The sequence below is a fragment of the Thamnophis elegans genome, chromosome 1 (genome assembly GCF_009769535.1).
Source record: "Thamnophis elegans isolate rThaEle1 chromosome 1, rThaEle1.pri, whole genome shotgun sequence".
NCBI classification, from domain to species: Eukaryota; Metazoa; Chordata; class Lepidosauria; order Squamata; family Colubridae; genus Thamnophis; species Thamnophis elegans.
Genome location: NC_045541.1, coordinates 78925790 through 78946227, shown reverse-complemented (window position 1 = coordinate 78946227; position 20438 = coordinate 78925790). Strand labels below are relative to the sequence as shown.

Below are 20438 nucleotides of genomic sequence, written 5' to 3'. Positions count from 1 at the left end.
GAATGAAAGCATGTGAACTACTGAGCCACAGCAACCCAGATATAGAAGCAGCACTAAAAGATCCAGAAGGAAGGAAGGAAACTTAAAATTGAGAAAGAGAGAAAAAAATACAAAATGAAGAAAAAAATAATGCAAGGTTAAGAGGGAGAAACAAAAACAAGAGAATGACACCGAAAACAATGCAATGATGAAAGTAAAAGGGAAAAAATACAAAAATGAGAGAAGAAATAGGAATAAAAGAGGGCAGAAAGAAAAGTGGCCTTAGCTGTCAAAACAATTGTGTGCATCTAGGAAGTTAGGATTCTTAAAGATGCAGCATTCCTCTTAAAAATGAACCAAAAAGGAGAGAAAAATTAAGACACTGAGCAGGTACTATTTCAAGGTTCTGATTCAGTAACCCAAGGAGATAATATTTCAGTGTGGTTTCTTTCTTTCATTAATTTTATTAGCCCTCTAATTCCTTACCTTACTTTTTTGTGGTTGTTCCCTTAACAACCCTTTCATCAAGGTACACATTAAAAAAATGCTTGCTTTGTTCTTATGGTTTTCAGTAAGTTCCAGCACCTTATTGATCTGATCAGGGCTCGGAAGGTAACTGGTTGGGTAGTGCTTGGGTAGAAGACTAATGGAAATCCCAAAATTTCAATCCAGCCAAGGAAATTGATAAATGAGATTACGGCAAACCACCTCTGTTTTTGTAGCCAAGAAAACTGCATCTATGTGTCTACAAAGTCTGCAGACTTCAAGATAAACGTGAAGATCATCAATCCTTTTCCATATTTCTGTATTTAATATTTAAAAAGGATGCTTACTTTTTAGCCTTTTTCTTTTCATGTGTTATTGAGAAAACTATGTAGCCTATTTTAAGATATATTATCGATCCTTATAAAGTAGGCCCTCTCTCCACTAGTTGGGACCCAGTGCTTACAAGAAAATGGTCCTGGATGCTTCTCAGTGCTTATCATTGATGAGGATCCATTTTAGGGTAGTGGTGAATGTGCTAATATTAGAGCCTTTCTGAGAAAAAGGACTATTCATGAAAAGGGTTTTTACTGGTTACTACAACAAAGGATTTTACAGCAAGAGGAAAATGTTTGTGTGTGTGTATGGGGGAGGGGGGGGAATAACCACAAGGGTGGTGGGTTAAAAATGTGATCTGCCTGGCAAGAAGTCTGAGCATATAGATAGGTTTTCTAAATCCTATTGTATTACAGTCACTCCAGGCTGAAATTTGCATCAAGTATCTGGCTCTTGCAACAATGCTTAGGAATTCTCTGATGAATATCACATCAAACAGCAGCTCATTATTTCTCCCCAGCTTATGAGCAGTTTATGAGATCTTGGCAACAACCCTCCTTTCCTCATAAAACAGAGTGCCTTGCTTGTTGCCAGACCATCCCATCTGCTGAGAGGCAAAATTCCTCTCTCCACTACTTTAAAATGGGAAGCTGTTCTAACTTTCAGGAAGTTAATGGAATGATCTTACAAAGCATTTCAGAGTGAACTTACAGTGAACTGGGATTTGCACAAGTTCACTTCAGGGGACTATTTTCAACATTAGATTTAGTACAGCATTGCGACAAAATGTCTCCATATCTTGCTCCTACAATGTACTCAAATCATGATTTCCAATCTCAATATAAAATAAAAATGCTAATATAATTCTCAGGTCAGCTGTAAACATTACAACAAAAACCCCACACCCCATTGTGAGGTCATTTAAAGGTTTTAAAGAAGCCTATAATACCTGTTGGTGATGGTATTTCTGCTGTTGCTTTTTCCTCTAAATTGCTTATTGGCTGCATTAGCCTATGAGCATGATGGAAATATTTTCTCTTTCTCCCTGTGCAGGTAAATTGATGCTGCACAGAGTAAAGTTAAGAGCTTCTAGGTCAGAAGCTTTAATTGCAATACAGGACTGAACGCCAGTATCACTCCTGAAGCAGCTGAGGCTGACTTGGAACTTTCTCAGACTATAGAAAAAGTTGTTGAGATGATCGGTTAAACTCAGCATGATTTTAAGGGCATGTTAATTGGCTCCCCTATCTGGCTAAATGTACGCATAGTTTTTAAAATATTAATGACGGAAGAGTTCCTTAACATAATTGAAAGACCCTAACAATATCAACAATTTTAAAAATTACAATGAAATCTTCAGCAGTCGAGAGGAAAAAATGGGTTGCTACAAGATGTCATATATTTGTTGAAATTCTGCCTGTTAATATATTATTAAGTCTGTTTTCCAATTAAGAATTTCTGCCTCTTTGAAACAGCAAAATGTGGAGTGACCCCAGACTAAAACTGTGAAAGAAAAGAACCAATTAACCATCATTATCTGACAGAAAGCTTGATCTTCATAGTTCAAAGCTTATTTTTAGATTTAGATTTAGATTTTATTAATATTTGTAGGCCGCCCTTTTCCCTGAGGGGACTCAGGGCGGCTCACATAAAATCGGGGAAGGGGAGATACAGACATTAAGATAAGACATATAATAAAATAATAAACAACATACATTCATCATTCGGGAGGGGAACTATCCTTGTCCCCAGGCCTGACGGGCGAGCCAGTTCTTCAAGGCTGTGCGGAAGGCCTGGACGGTGGCGAGGGTGCGAATCTCTACGGGGAGCTCGTTCCAAAGGGTCGGGGCTACTACTGAGAAGGCCCTTTATTCTTAAACATCAAGGAGATAAGCTAACATATTCTCTGTATCCCAGACATAAGAGTCAAATGAAACTTATTTGAGGTTGGTTAAATTGTTCACTAGGGTCAAATTTGACTTTAATTGTCAATATGCATGGAAGAAGGGCAGTAGCAGAAGGATCAAAGGAGCCTAGTGGAATGGAGGAAGCTGGGCTCCCAGGCTCATTTTGTCCAAACTGGGATCAGCAACTCGGTCATTAAATGAAGTGGTTGCTAATTGAAACTATGATTGTACTTAACTTTCCTTTGATTTACAGATCTGCAGAGGCCATAAATGTGAGGATTGGTCCCAAAGTTACTTTTTTGTGTAACTGTAAATGGTCACTGTATAAGGCAGTTGCTAAACAAGAACTACCTCTTTGGATTCCCTATTCTCTTTTTGCTTGTTATTTGTTGCTGGAAGCAATTTTTCCCATTTCAGTTCATAATGTACCTCAGCTGTAGACTGTTTTGTTTGATCTTGGAATCTTACAGCGTAGACATAAACCATACAGAGACTGTTAGGTCAAAATATATGCTATAGTGTGAAGGTGAATTAATCGCTGGCTTGAATTATTTCTTTCCAAAGAATGAAATCAAATGTATCCCCAGCAGAAAAGGGAAGTACTGCATCTTTAAGAATAGAAGTGAGATAAAGGAGAGGAACAGATTGTTGGTGTTTTATACCTGTCTTCTTTGCTGAATGTGGGATTGGCTTCACAGATATCCAGGCTTTTACTGAACATTGTTTTACTATGGCAGGAACAAAGTGAGAAAAAAGAGTTACTGATGTGGACATTCATATGAGGTTCACCTGACGCAGTTCCACCCACCCAAAGTTACCCCCTTCCCTTCCAAAAATATATCTGAAATGGAGAGCTACATTGCTTTCCCAATTCTGTGCTGATACTGGAAGGTTTTAAAAGCTCCTTGCATAGAAGGGTGTAGCATCTGAGTTACTGGGGAGGCTGAATTATTCCAGTGAAGGAGTAAACTAAAATTCTAGTAATCTTGTTGATATGAGATGTGAGATAAGGATCACTGCATACAAACCATTCTTGCACTTGGCCTCTCCAAACATCAGTTACCACCTAAGTGCTGGCTCAAACCTGAATTATACTTGTCAGAGACATGGTGATGAGATATGCCAATTTTCAAGGAAGCTACTATGTTGAACAAGATCTGAAGAATGCAAATCCAGCTCGGCCACTCAAAGTAGCCTCCGAAGTACATAACTTGTTCCCGCTAATCCTTTCACTTGCTCCCATTAATCTGCAAAGAAAAGCCATAAATATTCCAAGCCCTCAATAAATAAATAAATAAATGTCAGGCCTGAAGCCTACAGGTGGGTCAGATGGAGAAGAACAGATCCTAGTGTCAGGTAGCTGTCTTTTCAGTAATCAGTGTAAAGAAGTCAGGAAGAAAAGGATGTCAGTTTGTTGATGGAAGCACTTCTTTTTTTCCTTTCAGTTCATAATGTACCTCAGCTCTAGAGTGTTTTGTTTGATCTAACACAAAGCCTTGAGCCTTTGACAGCAATCTTTGGGCTGAAAAAAAATTCCGTGACAGGAAAATGTACCATGAAAATAGCAGCTACGATGGTATTAATGTACCATGGGGAAAATGAAAAGCTGAGTTTAGATTATGGAACAAGAACAACCGAAAGTACCAAAGTCTTCACAAGAGAAGGAATAAAAAGAAACGAAATTTACAATAAGTAAAACAGCAACTAGAGGAAGCGAGATTATTGGGGGAAAAAAATCAAAAACCAAGTTGATTTCAAGGCATTCATCTTTTTCACAGGCAAATCTTCCTGGGTATCATGAACAGAAAGGGAAGAGGCATGGAATGTATGAATTATCAGATAATACGAGGTTTTGAAAGAAGATATAAACTTATATTTTCTCTTCACAGGACATTTGGAATGGCAACTGCTGAAACCAACATATACTTGATTTAATACATCCCAGGAAGACAATGCATGGTAACATATTTTAAGCAGAGATGGACACGAGCAAATTGGAGACAAAATTATGCTGGTAGGCAGCTTTAGGCTTATTTTTTGGCATGCTTTTCACAAAAATAAATACCGTAGCTACGTATCCACAACTACTTCTAAGCAAGGCTTAATCACTTTGCAGAGGCCATTAATAATTGTCCAGTTTCACTGTGACCTATGAATGCACACTCCAAAGAAACTTCTTAAAAGATATGAAAATGGTGCTGAAAGTGAATTTATTAACGAAATGTCCTCATTGATTTTGTATGGGCATATTCATTTAGTAGGAGAGGGGGATGTTCCCCTCATGTTCTTCAATTTACTTATGCAACAACCTACTGATACATACCAGGAATAGACCACATTGCATTTCAGTCACTTTAACTGGTGTGGTTTCCAACAGTAAATCCTACATGTAATGGTTTTGTAAGGATCATGAAAATTCTCATCTTGAGATCTCCCCCTCTCTGGTCCTTGATCACAGTATTACAGTGTCTAAATTGTTTGGGGAAATGGTAGCATAGCTATTCACTGAAAGTAATGCTCTTCCAGGTAGCACTATCCTCTTCAAAATGATTTCCACAGGTTACATGAAAATTTATAGTAGACTCTACGTCCATATGTTTCTTTTCTCATTTGGTGGACTTTGTGTTAACGAACAAACTTATACTCAGTATGAATGAACATACTGTTGTGTTTGTTACTTGAGGATGAAGTGGCATAAGGAATGCACAAAGGCACAGAACACCGTGCAACAGCACCATGAAATTATGAATTCCTTTTTTTATATTTTCTGCTTTGCCTACCCATTTTTCCCACATGTATCGCAGCTCTTACTAGTTGTTATATCATAAAACCCAGACTATATTTTACTGTGATGTCATTTTATGTAGTGTTTCAGAAAACATTACTTTAGAAAAGATCTCACTATCTCAGAGGAAATGCACAGATTTCAGCTATAATGCTTTTCACTATTAAAATAACTATATATAAAGAAAAATAATTTCGTTAAAAAAGGTTGAGGTTAGTAAAATATGCAACTTTGTAATGTGACATTTGAACAAATGAAAATGTTAAAGTCACTGGTACCATACAAACAACCCAATATAACACAACAAACGTAAGATAATCTTAGAATATGGCAAAAATATTCTTCCCAGATTTCCCTCCTTGGTTGGTTACTCCTATCTTGATATATCTTAAATATCTAATTCACATACAGAGGATGGTAATGTAGAAACTACAAATTGGTGGTATTTAAATTCTGAAACCTTGCATGCTAATACTAGATTATTTGGGGATATGTCAAATCTTCCATGCCCAGGATGGTCTGGAACTAAGATAAGATGTCAATGATTGCAAACTGAATAATAGCTCAGCATTTTAACTTAACCTATTGTGGCAGAAGTGGTCTACATGCATCATGACATTTTCTGCAAGAAAATGATATGTTTTCCTTTTTTTATATCCATTTGTTGTACATTAGAATTAAAATAACAATAATTAGCAAGGAATCCAACTAGGAAAAACCTTAGGGAACTGAATAGTACAGAATTTCTGGGAATTGTTAAAGCAGTCGTGCTTTTTCTATAGTGGCTGAAGTAAGTTTCAGCTATTTATAGATAATAACATTCTTCCTGCATAAAGATAATACTTGAGACCATGAATTCATACTACAAAGAACCAAAAGATGGGTGTTGAAAAATATTTTAAAATAGAGTCTCTTAAAACATTTCTATGTAGCATATCCATATGATATTTTTTTATTTCTGCAATGTGATCCTAGTCAAAACACAACAAAAATCTGAATATATAACTTTTATGAACTTTTTCTTTGCCATTTGATTTTAGTTCAACGATGTGGCTAGTATATTTCATTAGAAGGTAAAAAACCCTAACCGTAGTCCTTTTATAGCCCATTGTACTATAAAAGGGATCAGAATTATGAATACACAGCATTTCCATTTTGTTGGTGCTTACCTAGCCTATGAAACCTTTACATGGTTTCTGTTATAAATTGCTCCCTAGCAATGGTCTGAATGCTTGTTAGAAACAAAAGATTAAGAAAGGGGACCCAATAACAAGCAAAGAGGCTTTCTGTGATTAATTTATGTTTCTTGCAAAAAACCCTAGACTGATGCTGATAAAAATGACTGAGCCACTATACCAGCTCTTGTGGTTTCTCAATGGCATGTACAATTTTCTTCTTGTTTGCTATTGGGACCACCTACCTCTGTCCATGCTGTGCCATTTCAATTGCTCTGCGGGCAGGAACCGGGGATCCTCCATCTGTCACACTTAGAACCTCCATGGACTTCCTCTCTGGTCTCCGCTTGCCATGTCTGTTCAGCATTGGAGAGTCCACACGTTTTCTGGGAGGGTCTTTATGCAGAGATAATGCAGTCAACTTAGCAAGGTTATGAAATGACTCAGATTTCTTGGAATGGTAAAACTCAATGTCCCTTCTATTTATTTTCTAAATTCAACAGAGGGGATGAGGACCCTGATAGAAACCAAAACTATTTAAACTCTTGCCACATCTCTGTATCTCATACATGGTCATTTTTACTCTTGTCATTCCATCATATACCTAAAGCATTTTTTTAAAAAAGTAGCTTACCTCATAACATACATATACCACCCAAAAATAGAGCTTAGATAATGCAAAAAGGAAATCATAGGTCCAAACAAGAACTTTTGAGTTGTTTCTCTACAGAGTTTATCTTTACATTCTAGTTTTCTTTTTTAATGCTACATTTTATATCTTATGCTTATGTTTTCTTTACAAAGTATTATTGTTGCTGACCATGCACTAAAACTTTTAAAAAGAATAGACATTTGATGCTTTACCCTAGAAAACTGCAAATAGTAATAATAAGTAGATATCTGCAGGCATTGCAGATCTGTGACATTATGATCCCATTATAGGATCTCGGTCAATACTTCATCACAAGATGCAGATTGCAGACAAAGAAAAACAAGAAGGGAGCCTAAAAGAATGAGAATAATATAATATAGATTTCTAGTATTCTGAGTCTTGCACCTATTGCAGACAGCTTTTGTTGAATGATCATCTGTTCAGCGACTGTTCAAACTTATGATGGCACTGAATGAGATGGACTTTTGATGGGTCCTTCTAATTGCATCTACTGCAATGCCCCATGGTTACATGGTCACCATTTGCTGACTTTCAATAAGCAAAGTCAATTAGGAAGCTGACAAGAGTTTCCAAATGATGACAATGTGGGATGTTACAACTGCATGAGCTTTGTCTAAGGCCAGCAACTGGGACTGCCACAACTACCATCGTTTGAGTGGTCACACAAATTCATGTTTAAGACTGCATCGCTTAGCAACAACATTGCCAGCCCCAGTTACCCTTCTTAAGTGATTACTACCTATATTCTGATATTTTTTCCTTTATATGCTGATAGCCACCTGGAAAAGAGAGCACTTATATGTATCTTTGAAGAAAACAATATCTCAAAACAATTGATTGTCTGAAGTGATATTAAATGGATAATTCTGTCTCTCTCTTTCACACACACACTCACACACCACCTTGCTCTATATTTCTAAAGACAAATGAGCAAAGAGCTGCATTCATTCACTCTGCTTCCCTTGAATAATAATGTATTAGAATTTTAAAATCAGATGATACATCATCCAGATATATTCAGCTTGAATACAAAACTAACACATTTAAGGAGTGTGTTTTTGTTTCTTATATAAGGAAATATAGAATATAGTTTGCATTATGTATGAATAAGGAGCATGATGTATCATCAAAATTGAAGAAGCTGGAGAAATTGCTACCTTAAAAACAGAGGTATACCTGCACTGAAGAGAAAATCCAATCAGTTGAAATATTAGGTACAAGTTGATCTGCTCCCTTATGGCAAAACACGAAGCTACATAACATTATAGCTGTACAAAACAATTCAATTTAAGAAGCCAGGTGGATCAATCAGAAAATATACTTCCATAATTTCCATCAAGTGTTTGTCTGTATGTGTGTACAATCCAAAGCTCTAAGTGCATTTCCATGTGATCATGAACTTCTCATCTAAATATGTTTTTATTTCAGTGATTAGGAAAATACTAGGTAAGTACAAAATGCTTAAGGAGTTAGTAATCTACTAAAGTACATTTAGAAGCTCTTCTAAATTATAGCAGCTATTGTTCATACATTGGATTTTCTGAATGCAAATAAACATTTTCATCAGCTAGAATTTTACACATTTGTCAACAACAATGAATGGGGATGTGACTTTGCTCTCAATAAGGGCAGCCAAAAGAGAGGGACTTAAGAGAAGATATGGGTTTTTTTTTTTAAAAAAAATAGATATATATACCTATTTCATTTCTAGGAGGAAGATCCTCATCTTCATGACTGGGATATCTCTCTTTCCGATCAAGGAGTAGAAAATAAATCATTTTCTCCTGATTGTCCCTAGAAAAAATATAGCATTATATCAACATCATTCTTCAGTAAAATGTGGAACTTTCTGAATAAAACGTGCTCACGTATCTTAAATATTAAGATTGTATAAAATACTATTTTTAGTTCTGTTGTATTCAGCCCAGGCTCATTGTTTGTGAGATGGGTGGTTATATAAATTGGTTTATCAAATAAATGAATGAAATGAAGATCTAATGCAGATGTTATTTATGTGCCTTTAGTAACCTTATAGTTTTTTTTAAAGGGGCTGCCTATAGTAGAATGTTAAGAGCTAATCGAAATATATGAAAGGAGCATATTATGTAGTCCTTCCTGGATTCTATTTCAGAATGTCTATTATGTCTATTATGCATTAACTGATTTCAGACATCAGTTGATGCATAATAGACATAAAATATGCTCTACTTCCACATGACTCTCTAAGGTCATCATGAAAAATCACGTTCAATGCCTGGCAGTTTAGTGAAGTACAGAGGACAGAGAGTAGAATGGGACTTTCCATACAGCTTTATTCAAACTGTGGAAGTCACTGAACATGGGGTTCCAACAAAATGTATTGCTCTCAGTATTTGGTGAAAGCTTTGCTTTGATCAGGGACTGCTACATATATATAACTGTAAGATAATATACTATATTGCTCAACTACTACTCTACATATCTGTAATTGAAACATGCGTTCATGCGGTGTTTGGGTTTTTTTTACATCGAAGAGTATTTGTATACACAATTTCATCAGCTACATCTGCAGCTTGAAGCTTGGTGTAAAAATTGTTTCATGATACTGATCAGTGGTGGGTTTCAAAATTTTTTCGAACCTACTCTGTGGGTGTGGCCTCCTTTGTGGGAGAGTCTTGCCAGCCATGTGACCTGGTGGGAGTGGCTTGCCGGCCATGTGTTCTCTCTCTCTCTCTCTCTCTCTCTCCTTCCTCTTGTCTCTCTGTCCCTTTTTCTTTTTTTTCTTTCATCTCTCTCTCACTTTTTCTTTCTTTTTTCTTTTTTTCTTTCTTTCTTTCTTCCTTTCTATCTCTATCTATCTCTGTGTAAGTCTCTCTCTCTCTCTCTCTCTCTCTCTCTCTCTCTCTCTCTCTCTCTGTGCGCGTGTGTGTCAGTGGTGGGTTTCAAAATTTTTTGGAACCTCTTCTGGAGGTGTGGCCTGCTTTCTGGTGGAACCTCTTCTAACCGGTTCAGTAGATTTGACGAACTGGTTCTGCCAAACTGGTGCGAACTGGTAGGAACCCACCTCTGGTACTGATGTTATATGGTGCTGAGTATCTAAGCCAGAGTTTCCCAACCTTGGCAACTTCAAGATGTGTGGACTTTGCTTCCAGAATTTCCATTGTTGGGGATTCTGGGAGTTGAAGTCCACACACCTTAAAGTTGCCAAGGTTGAAAAACACCAGCCTAAGCTCCAAAGGAATGACCTTCCAATCTGAGTCATCCCTCTGCTGCAAATTCTTTCTGAATTTCAATCCTTTATTTGAGAAAAATGGGGAATAATCCTAACTAGATATCCTGGATTGCTAAATGTTTATAACTAGGTAACGCTACGGAAAACTTTTATTCATTTGATAGTGCTCACAAATACAGTTAGAAGGAAAGAATACTAAATTTTCCCAAATAATGTATTTTTAAAATTGGGAGTCATATTAGATTATATTAACTGAAACAGAAAAGGTCTGAGAGTAGTGACTATGCATCTGTTTATAACCATTTTTAGGGACTGACTTAAATTCAAAGTAATTTCAGCATTCTTCAAGAAAACTCTCAATAAAGATAGAAAAGGGTTCCCAAATCAAGTGCCACCAGACATTTCAGATTACAGAATCTAATGTCCTCAGCCTGCATGGACATGTTAGGTAAGGATGATCAGTTATAGTCAGTTATATTAGAAAAAACATAGAATGGGCAAAGTTGAGGAAATTCAACATGTAATCTGATTAAAAAAATATATATTTTCTATCACATACCAGTTAATGATACATTCTGATAAAGAGAGGAGAGAGAGAGAGAGAGAGAGAGAGAGAGAGAGAGAGAGAGAGAGAGAGAGAGAGAGAGAGATATCTACATACTTGTATTTGAAAAGATTGTTACACTATGTTGTACAGTGTACAATGTACTCTATGAAAATCACTACCTTCAAATGTGCTGTCTACCAATTCATAAAATTTTAAGAACGGTTTGTTTATATTTTTGGAGGAATGAGCTATTAATAGCAAATAATGAAATAATGTAGGCCACAGGTGTCAAACTCGCTGTGACATGTTGCCATCATGTGACATATCACAATGTTTTTTCCCCTTTGTGGAGCTGGGGTGGGCGTGGCCTGGACATGACATATCTGGCCTGCGGGCGGCCGGTTCGACACTCCTGATGTAGGCTGTTTATTCTTAAATACCACTTTACCACTTTCTACAGAGTGATAGTTTCAGCTCATTTATCCAGGTTTGTCAGCTTTCTGAAAGCATAGCAGCCACTATATGAAACAGAATATTTGGTAAATAGATGGTTCGCTTCATTTCTTATGTTTTTATGTATCCTTTCTCCCTTTAATGATTCTATATGTGGAAGGGTTCTAATGCCACCTGGCTAAAAATGTTGTTTCCCCTCTTTAATATGGAACTATAATTGTTGTGTAAATTGTTTCATTTCCTTTAATACACATGTGATGCTTCTTATACCTTCAACCAATGATACATAGAGTACTTACTCTTCTGACAACAGGTCCTGTAAAAGTTTGTTTCTGTCCCGGAAACAACCTAATGAGTGCATGCTATCTAGAACATCAGGATCGATGTCTTCCAAGGAAGGGAGAGAGCGAATCTGGACCTTTCGAGGAATTGGTTGTTCTGGTTCTGGCTCATTCTTACCCCCTCTTTAGATGAAAGGAAGGGGAAGAGAGGGGGAGAAAGAAAGAGAGGGAGGGAGAAAGAAGGGGGAGGGAGAGAGAGAGGGGGAGGGAGAGAGAAAGAGAGATGAGAAAAAAAATTATGCTAGTGTATAAAAGAAAAATATTCTCCCAAAGAAGGGACCTCAAGCATTTTGCCTCTAACCAAGAGAGATTTAGATTCAAATTCTAGATTTTAAATACTGATTTCTAATATATAATTAAATTAAATATCCTGGCTATTGCAATTAACAGAAGTGCAGAGTCAAATGGAGGAGAAGAGGCTGTTTGTCTTCCCCCCCACCCACCTTTCAGAGATATTTTAAAAATCTCAATTGGTATTCAGAAGAGATTCTTTGCATTATTTTCCATTACTATCATATTTTGGTAATGCTGCATGGTCCTCTAGCCATTGCAGTGTTAGGGGATTATTATAAAAAGAACAAAAGAAACAATAGTTTTCATGCTGTTAGCAAGAGCACAAGAACTATTTCAAAGTTGGAAGTTTAAAATTTCCAAACAGCTCCTGTGATTATTAATTAGAAGCACAACAACTCTTCTTTGTGATGATCACAAGAGAGAGAAAATGACAAAAGCAAGTACTGACTGCAAATTCACATGGAGGCTGATTTGAAATTAAAATTCTCCATAAGGATATGGTGACCTTCTTTGAACACCTAAGGAAATTTTGATCTATAGATCTCTGATGCACAGTTATGGTTACTGGTTAATTACTTCCAAAGCCTCCATTCAAAATACTGCATAATCACGTAATAATAAATTTGCTGCCACTGATTTTATTTCTTAGAAGCTTAAATCAGATATATTGAATCAGTATTTTAATATGAACAGTATATCAAATAGTTTATTCCATTCTTTAAAATTAAGAACCTTTCCAAGACAATGAAGCTGTTTTAATTAATTTCTATTGGTTGTCATATCTAATGTTAATAGAACCCTACAAAATATTGATGTAAATTGTTTGCAGAAAGATATTTCTATTATAGGATGGAATAATGGTGTATTACTCTTTGAGCAATACTAGTTCTAACACAAGCTTTTCAGGAAAATTAAGAGTTTTATTCCCTGAATGATGTCACTACTATTAAAAATAATATGCATAATAAAACAGAAATACTATTATTAAATGTTAAGGAATAATGATGATCTTCATTTTTAGAAAAAAGAGGAAACTCTAGCTCTTCTGTAGTCAAGGCATAATTACAAGAAATTAAGATCATTTTTAAAATATTAATGAAAAGTTACTTACATATACCATATATGCTTCTGAATGTGTTCTAGCTAGAAGTCAACAGAAAAAATGGAATGACTATAACAAAATAACAACAAATGCTAATTAATACACTATTTAATATTTTTCTTAAAATACAAAATTGTATCTCTGCTGCACAAAATTACCAATATATTTACATTCTTATGATAGGAATGTAGCAATGTCATTCAGAATGGGATATAATATTTTGCTATTTCCTGAGATTCACCACTGACTTAGGCAAATTGGGGCAGGGTAAAAATTAAGGAACATGATATCTCTGAATATATGCTCGGCAAATAAATTCAAATCTTCATGTGTCCTTTAAAAAAAAGTTTTCTCCTCTTAGAAATCCACTGAAAGAACAGGGGAGTTTGCGAGAGACGTTACTATTATGGGGCAATTGGGAGTTGTAAATATATAAAATCTATTGCAAATTATTCAGACTGCCAGGGGATATTATCTTCTGGCCGATATGAAGAGGAAATGTCAGGCCATCAAGGCTTTGGCCCAGTCTACCCAGTGCGAAGAGGAAGTATGCCAGCAGTTTGGGAAGTGGCATCAAGCTGGCCATGCCTACCCAGTTGGCCATGCCCAGAGAGTGGGGTCCAACTGGCCACCCACCCAATAGCCCCACCTGACATCAACCACAGCCCTGATGTTGCCCCCAATGAAATTGAGTTTGACACCCCTGCCATTGACCACAGAACAAGCCTTAAAATTCCATCTCAGCCAGGTGATCTGAGACACTCTGGTTAGTACTGAAAACCATAGACAGGCTTGAAAGAAATCAAAGCAATAAAATCCATCTGTTTCCTCAGTGTTGATCACTTACCAAACTGACCAAAATAATATCCCTCCCATAACAGTACCTGAAATTAGGTTGGAATAGATAATGTAAATCAGGGGTGTAAAACTGGTGGCCTGCGGGCCAAATGCATCATGCACAAGCCACACCCAACCCCGTTCCACGAATGGGAAAAACGTCACGAAATGTCACATGATGGCAACATGACCTTGCGAGTTTGACACCCGTGATCTACATCATCTGGAGAACATGGGGCTGAGATGCCCCTAAATTCTCCAGGATCTGTCTCAAGAGTAAAGTATTGAAGTTCCCATTAGTACTACTACATTACAAGATGAAAAAATCTGGCTGCCTTTTGGGAAGGCAGTTTAACCCCTATCTTTACTCAACCAATCTTATTTTTTACTGCTTTCTCTGGCTAGGTAGATCAGCAAAGTCCAAGCATGCATGAGAACTCTCCAAAGATGTCCATACCCTACGGACAAACTGTCCACTATTCTTAGGTGTGTTTGTACATAGCACTTGTTCTGATTTATCACACAAAATCAACATGGCTGTAATTTTAATAAAGGAAACAGACTCTCTGGTGAATAGTCAATTGGTCCCATATGACAGTGTCAGTTTATAAGATCGTATGAGTCAGAATGCATTGTGCAGATGGCTCGATAGTACGTATGACTTAGGGGTAGACAGACAATTGGAACAATGTTTAAATCCTATTAGCGGAGTGTATGAGATCAGAGACCTACTAAATTGGCCTGCAAGAAATATGGCAGCTGTTTTGCTCTCATTATTTTCCACCTCATTTCCAGCTAATGAGAATTGGCAAGTCAAAATAATCTGCATGAAAATGTGAGGGAATAGAAAAAGAAAACTGCTTTGAGACTGTGACCGGGGGGGGGGGGGGCTCAGAAAGGTACAACAGAATAAGTGGTTTAATCTGTACTCTATAATAATCACTATGAAAAATCCTGAACTATTCTTTTTTTTTAATGTTCAATGAATGAAAGAAAAAAAATCAAAAGCAATCAAGTTAAAAGTAGGTGAGAAAGTCTGGAGATCTCCTTTAAAAATACTTTTAGGATTTTTGTGATTATTTATAAACTTGACTCTGCTTGCTGTGCTGATCCCAGCTTAAATATTTAATGAAAAAGTAAACCTAAATATTTAAGCCTGTTTTAAGAAAATTCTGGCCAGGTTAGGATGCTATAGCACACATTGCCAGATGTTCAGTCCAGACTGCTGGCTATTGCAGACCTCACTGTGCAATTCCCTGCTGTTGTACCTTTCCAACTTTCCATGCCAGGAAAACAACTGCTATTTGCTTTTCTTTCTATGTCTAAGTTTTACTGGATATAAATGCTTTTGAAAGTACGTGCATATATGCATATACTTTATACATGTAACATTAATTTAGGTATACAAAGGTAAACTATTAAAATGCAGATGTATTCAGACACAACAATCAGCTTTACTGTTTTTTTGTATTTTCCCAGTTTTAGCTCAGTATGTTTTTTTGCCATTTATGTTACAGTTCTTTCCTAGTAGCACAGTAGTTATAACATTTCCCTGTAGTTCAGAACTTTACCGGTTTTAAATCTGCCAAGTTGTACTTTTTAAATGACTATTTTTCTTTTCCTGAGCTACTCATTTTATAGTTCTTTTTCAAATGTCAACCAATGTTCTGTTTCATCATTTTTCCAGATATTTGAGATGTAAGGGTTTCTTATCCACTCCCAAATAGCCCAAATGATCTTTTATGGTTTGAAAAATGATGCAATGGTACACCTTTGAAATAATAATAATAATAATAATAATAATAATAATAATAATAATAATAATAATAATAATATAATAAAAATACCAGGACTTAAAAATCGAAATTCAACGACTATGGCACAAACCAGCAGTGGTAATTCCAGTGGTAATTGGCACACTGGGTGGTATTCCAAAAGCACTGGAATTACATTTAAAACAGTTAAAAATTGACAAAATCACCATCAGTCAAATGCAAAAAGCCGCACTGCTTGGATCTGCACGCATATTGCGAAAATACGTTACGACGTCCTAGGCCCCTGGGTGGGGCCCGACTAGTAATCAATGCCAAATCCGGCGAAACAACTGGCCGCTGTGATACAATTGTATAATAATAATAATAACAACAACAACAACAATAACAATCATATTTTGAAAGCCAAATGACAAAGTAAGTAATCCAGAGAAAGAAAAATTTTATATTCAAAACACACACACAAACACACACACACACACACACACATATACATACATACATACATACATACATACATACATACATACATACACACACACACACACAAGCAAGCATATACATGTACCTACTGTGTTTCCCTGAAAATAAGACAGGATCTTATTTTCTTTTGACCCCCGAAATAAGCGCTTGGTCTTATTTTCAGGAGATCTTATTATTTTTGAGGTGCAGGAGGTGCCGAGTGCACCTAATGACTGCTTCTGTGTTGCAATATTTTCAGGGAGGGCTTATTTTGGGGAAGGATTTATTTTAGCACATGCGCTCAAAAGCATGATTGGGCTTATTATCCAGGGAGATCTTATTTTCAGGAAAACAGGGTATATTGTGAAGTTCTGAATCGGGGCGTTTTGCACAGAAAGCTTTATGATCAATATGATAGTGTAAAATACTTGTAACAGAAGCTACAATAGATCTTACTGAGTAAAAGATGGGAAACTCTGGTGAAGGAGATTGATAATAGTCAAAATCTATGGGTTTGCTTAGAAGACAAGAAGCACAGCAAACGAAGTAGGTGGCAAAGCTTGAACCAGTACAAACTGGAAAATGTTGCTTTCAATTTGGAAAAGGAAAATACAGAGTATGGATTGGGGACAAGTAGAGGACTATGTTGTCCCTTCTTTTCCTCCAGAAACAATTGGCGCCTTTGACTTGCAATGGGCAATTTGATAGTTGGGTATGCCCTAATTATGAAAAATGATAAATAGGACAGATCAATTTTTGTCTGAGTTTGCACAACTTGATTGATTGAAACATCTTATTCCTCGGTCAATTATTTCAACTCTGGATGGCAGCTACACATAAGAAGGCATGTCTTGGGAACTTTTGGGTCATATTTTTAGTGTAACTCCAAAGTGAGATGTGAAAACTGATCTATCTATGAAGAACCTAAAAGAGTTCAATTTTGTTGAGACATCTCTAGGATTATATGTTGATAACAAATACTAGAAGGGACAGTTCATCCTTAGATAAATTATTTGGATGATATAGAGCGACATTTAATTTGCTTAAATTTATTTAGTAAATTTATTCATTTGGTTTAACTCCAAACATTTGTGACCCTGTTGGGATAAAATTTACTCCTCTCAAGGTTAATTGGATAGCTGAGACAGCTTAGTTTTGAAGGTTGCATGACTTTCCTGTTTCCTTACAATTTTGGAAAACCAGTATCTGTTACAGGGATGAGAAAACTGTGAGCATTCAGATCTTTTGGAATTAGAGTCGCCCATCCTGGTTGGGACTGCTGGAAGTCATACAGTGTAATCAGTGGTGGGATTCAAATAATTTAACAACCGGTTCTCTGCCCTAATGACCAGCTGAGTAGGTGGGGCTCAATGGTCATGTGACTGGGTGGGCATAGCCAACTCAACATCACTCAGGTCGATGGGCGCTTTGCCTTAGCTGTGACAATGTAATAAGGGTTATCCAGAGAGGCAGTTTCTGTAACCAGGGCAATAGGCTGGAAACAACACCAGAGTTTCCTTCCTGCTTTCCTTACAGGATTAGCCCTGTAAAGTGGAAGAAAACAAAAGGAGATTTCTTCCAACAACCGGTTCTCAGGATTGCTTAGAAAGTTAACAACCGGTTCTCCTGAATAGGTGCAAACTGGCTGAATCCCACTACTGAGTGTAATGGTATATGAAAAACACCATGGGAAAAGGGATGAAGAGACACAGTCTGGGGAACAGTCAGATTAGAGACAACATAGCTCACAGCTGGTGAATTGGTAGGGCAAGAGACACAAAGTTTTTGGGCTAAAAGGAAACATCAGGAGAATTGTACTTTCAGATTTGCAAGATTCTATTAATGTAGCTTTATAATAAAGTAAAATTATCTCATCTGGCTGCATTCCTTATTTGGCCTATCTGATAAGGCTGACATGATTCAGTAATATCTGAAGAGCCAAAGGAATCACATTGTTAATCTAACATATTATCAGTTCATACATTCTGAGAAAAAGGTTTTCTTCTGTTTGCATATAATACAGTTGTATCCTGTTTCTTTCTCCCCTGAAGTCAAAGCAGCTTATATAAAATTCATGGATTGTTCTCAGCTAAAAGCTGATTGATCCAGTTCTACTAATTTGAAGAATCTGCAACTTTCTAGTTAATATTTTTGGATGTGGGGATTAACCCATAAATTGAGTCGCTAAATAAACTTATTTTGGTATTCTTGGCAGGTAAATTACCACCAGGTGCCACATATAGATTGTTCCACCTGTTGCCACATTTGTGTGCTTGTAATGAAGAGAATTAATCATTAATTAATTCAAATGCAAATACAGTTAATAAAGATAAAAACAGGACCAGGCCCAAGATTCTTTATATTTCTTATTTCTAGATTCTTTGTGCACCACATTTGAATATTTGTCCATGTGGTACAAGTGACAGTTTCCAACTCAGAAAGATTTACAGTATGTTCCAAGTCCAGAAGCAGTGGCTAAATCATGATTAGAGCAAAAACTATTTTATTTACTGCATATGTTACCCATTTTCAATAACTGGGCAATGTTATTACTATAATAAAATCATATAATTATGAAATCCATAAAACTGATATGATAATACTCTAAAAGGCCTACCTGAAAATGTAGTTTTTGAACCCTCTCCTATAACTGCCTAAAGTCTGTGAGGGTTGATGTGATAAACAGATTATATAAATAAAGAAAAAGGCAAGAAACTACTATTTCATGTCAGTTCGTCCACTTTTTGGGTCCTGTCATAAAAAAGAGAATTAATAAATATTTTGTAGGATCTGCAAAAGATCCTCTGTTAATGTTCTAATGATACATTATGTTTTTTTTCCTTTTTTGAAAACTTGTAAGGACATCCATAAAAGGGTCTCATATCAGTTATATTACTATTTAAGTTAAATATTTATATAATAGGAAATTGTTTTTTTAAAAAAATACCCTTAAAATGTTTTCATGGCATCTTTATTTCATTGTGAAACCATTTTCTGATTTTCTGATTAGGAATTTGAAATATATTATGTAAAACCAGCCTCTATTTGGATTCCTGTTATGTCTAAAATATAACTTTACTATGACATCACACATTCCAGTTTGTTTCTGCCAAGATATTTACAGCTTCTTCCTCTTCTTGTTTTAAAAGATTCAGGGATCAACATTTTGTTGCTTTTTACTTATTTTAAAGTGACAAATAAGGGTCAAAGTAGGGCAATTTTGACAAGAAAGGCTTTGATTTTAAGGTTTTGCTGCAAAATTCAAGGGAGGGTGGAATTACAATGGTTGCCATTTTATTGGGAGTGCTAAAAGTTCTCTTTCTGTGTATCACGTAGTCCATTTTAGAGTGTTTCCCATACATGTGAAAAACATGGTCAGACATTTTCACACAATTACTGTGAAAATATCAATATTAATTTGAAAGGGAGTAAGACTGCGCTTTGAAGGAATACATTGTTGTATTGTATTGGGTGACCTTATAAATCTAGTAAGTAAGTAAATAACTTTGCAATCTTGAATGTTCTTAGTAGTTACGTTCAGTTTTTGGAATTCTCTTTTTCACTGATGCTGAATAGATTTTAGATTTTATTCTGGAAGGACTTTTTGTATGTGATAATGCACTTATGCTTTTACTTGAACAGCTGTCCCTATCTCCATATTGTGGATTTGTAAACTGTATCTTTTCAATGTTTCCATCATGTACCAGAAAGAAAAGACCTAAATGAGTACAAATTACAAACTGCAAAACTGACATCAGCAAGCCACAGAACTAAAAATAATACATGTACGTTTCTAAATAAAAATGTTGGATGCCAACCTCGGTCATTGAAATGATCACTTCCTTATGATGGGGATTTAAGTATTAATGGCTTCTGACCAGCTGGATCCTATTTTAAGAAGAAATAACTACTTATGAGATACAATTGCTCAAAATCCATTATAATGTAATTGGCATCACAAAAAGTAGGTTTTAACCCTGAGCACGAAGACTATTTCAGTTGTTATATATCGGATCAATCTACAGCTGACACGAAAATAAAAATGAAAACAAAGTTTCATTTTGAACATAGGTTATAGCTG

The 20438-nt window shown here is 36.1% G+C and overlaps 1 protein-coding gene across 1 annotated transcript in view; it reads right to left on the bottom strand.

The window, feature by feature from the left end:
- BRSK2 (BR serine/threonine kinase 2) overlaps positions 1-20438 on the bottom strand; it is a 458442-nt gene that overhangs the window by 64308 nt on the left and 373696 nt on the right. The window contains exons 9-12 of the mRNA XM_032222893.1: positions 13296-13327; positions 11849-12013; positions 9035-9132; positions 6911-7061 (exon numbers count right to left, since the gene is read on the bottom strand). Of these exons, the coding sequence (XP_032078784.1) occupies positions 6911-7061; positions 9035-9132; positions 11849-12013; positions 13296-13327 (446 nt within the window). The remainder of the gene's footprint in view (positions 1-6910; positions 7062-9034; positions 9133-11848; positions 12014-13295; positions 13328-20438) is intronic.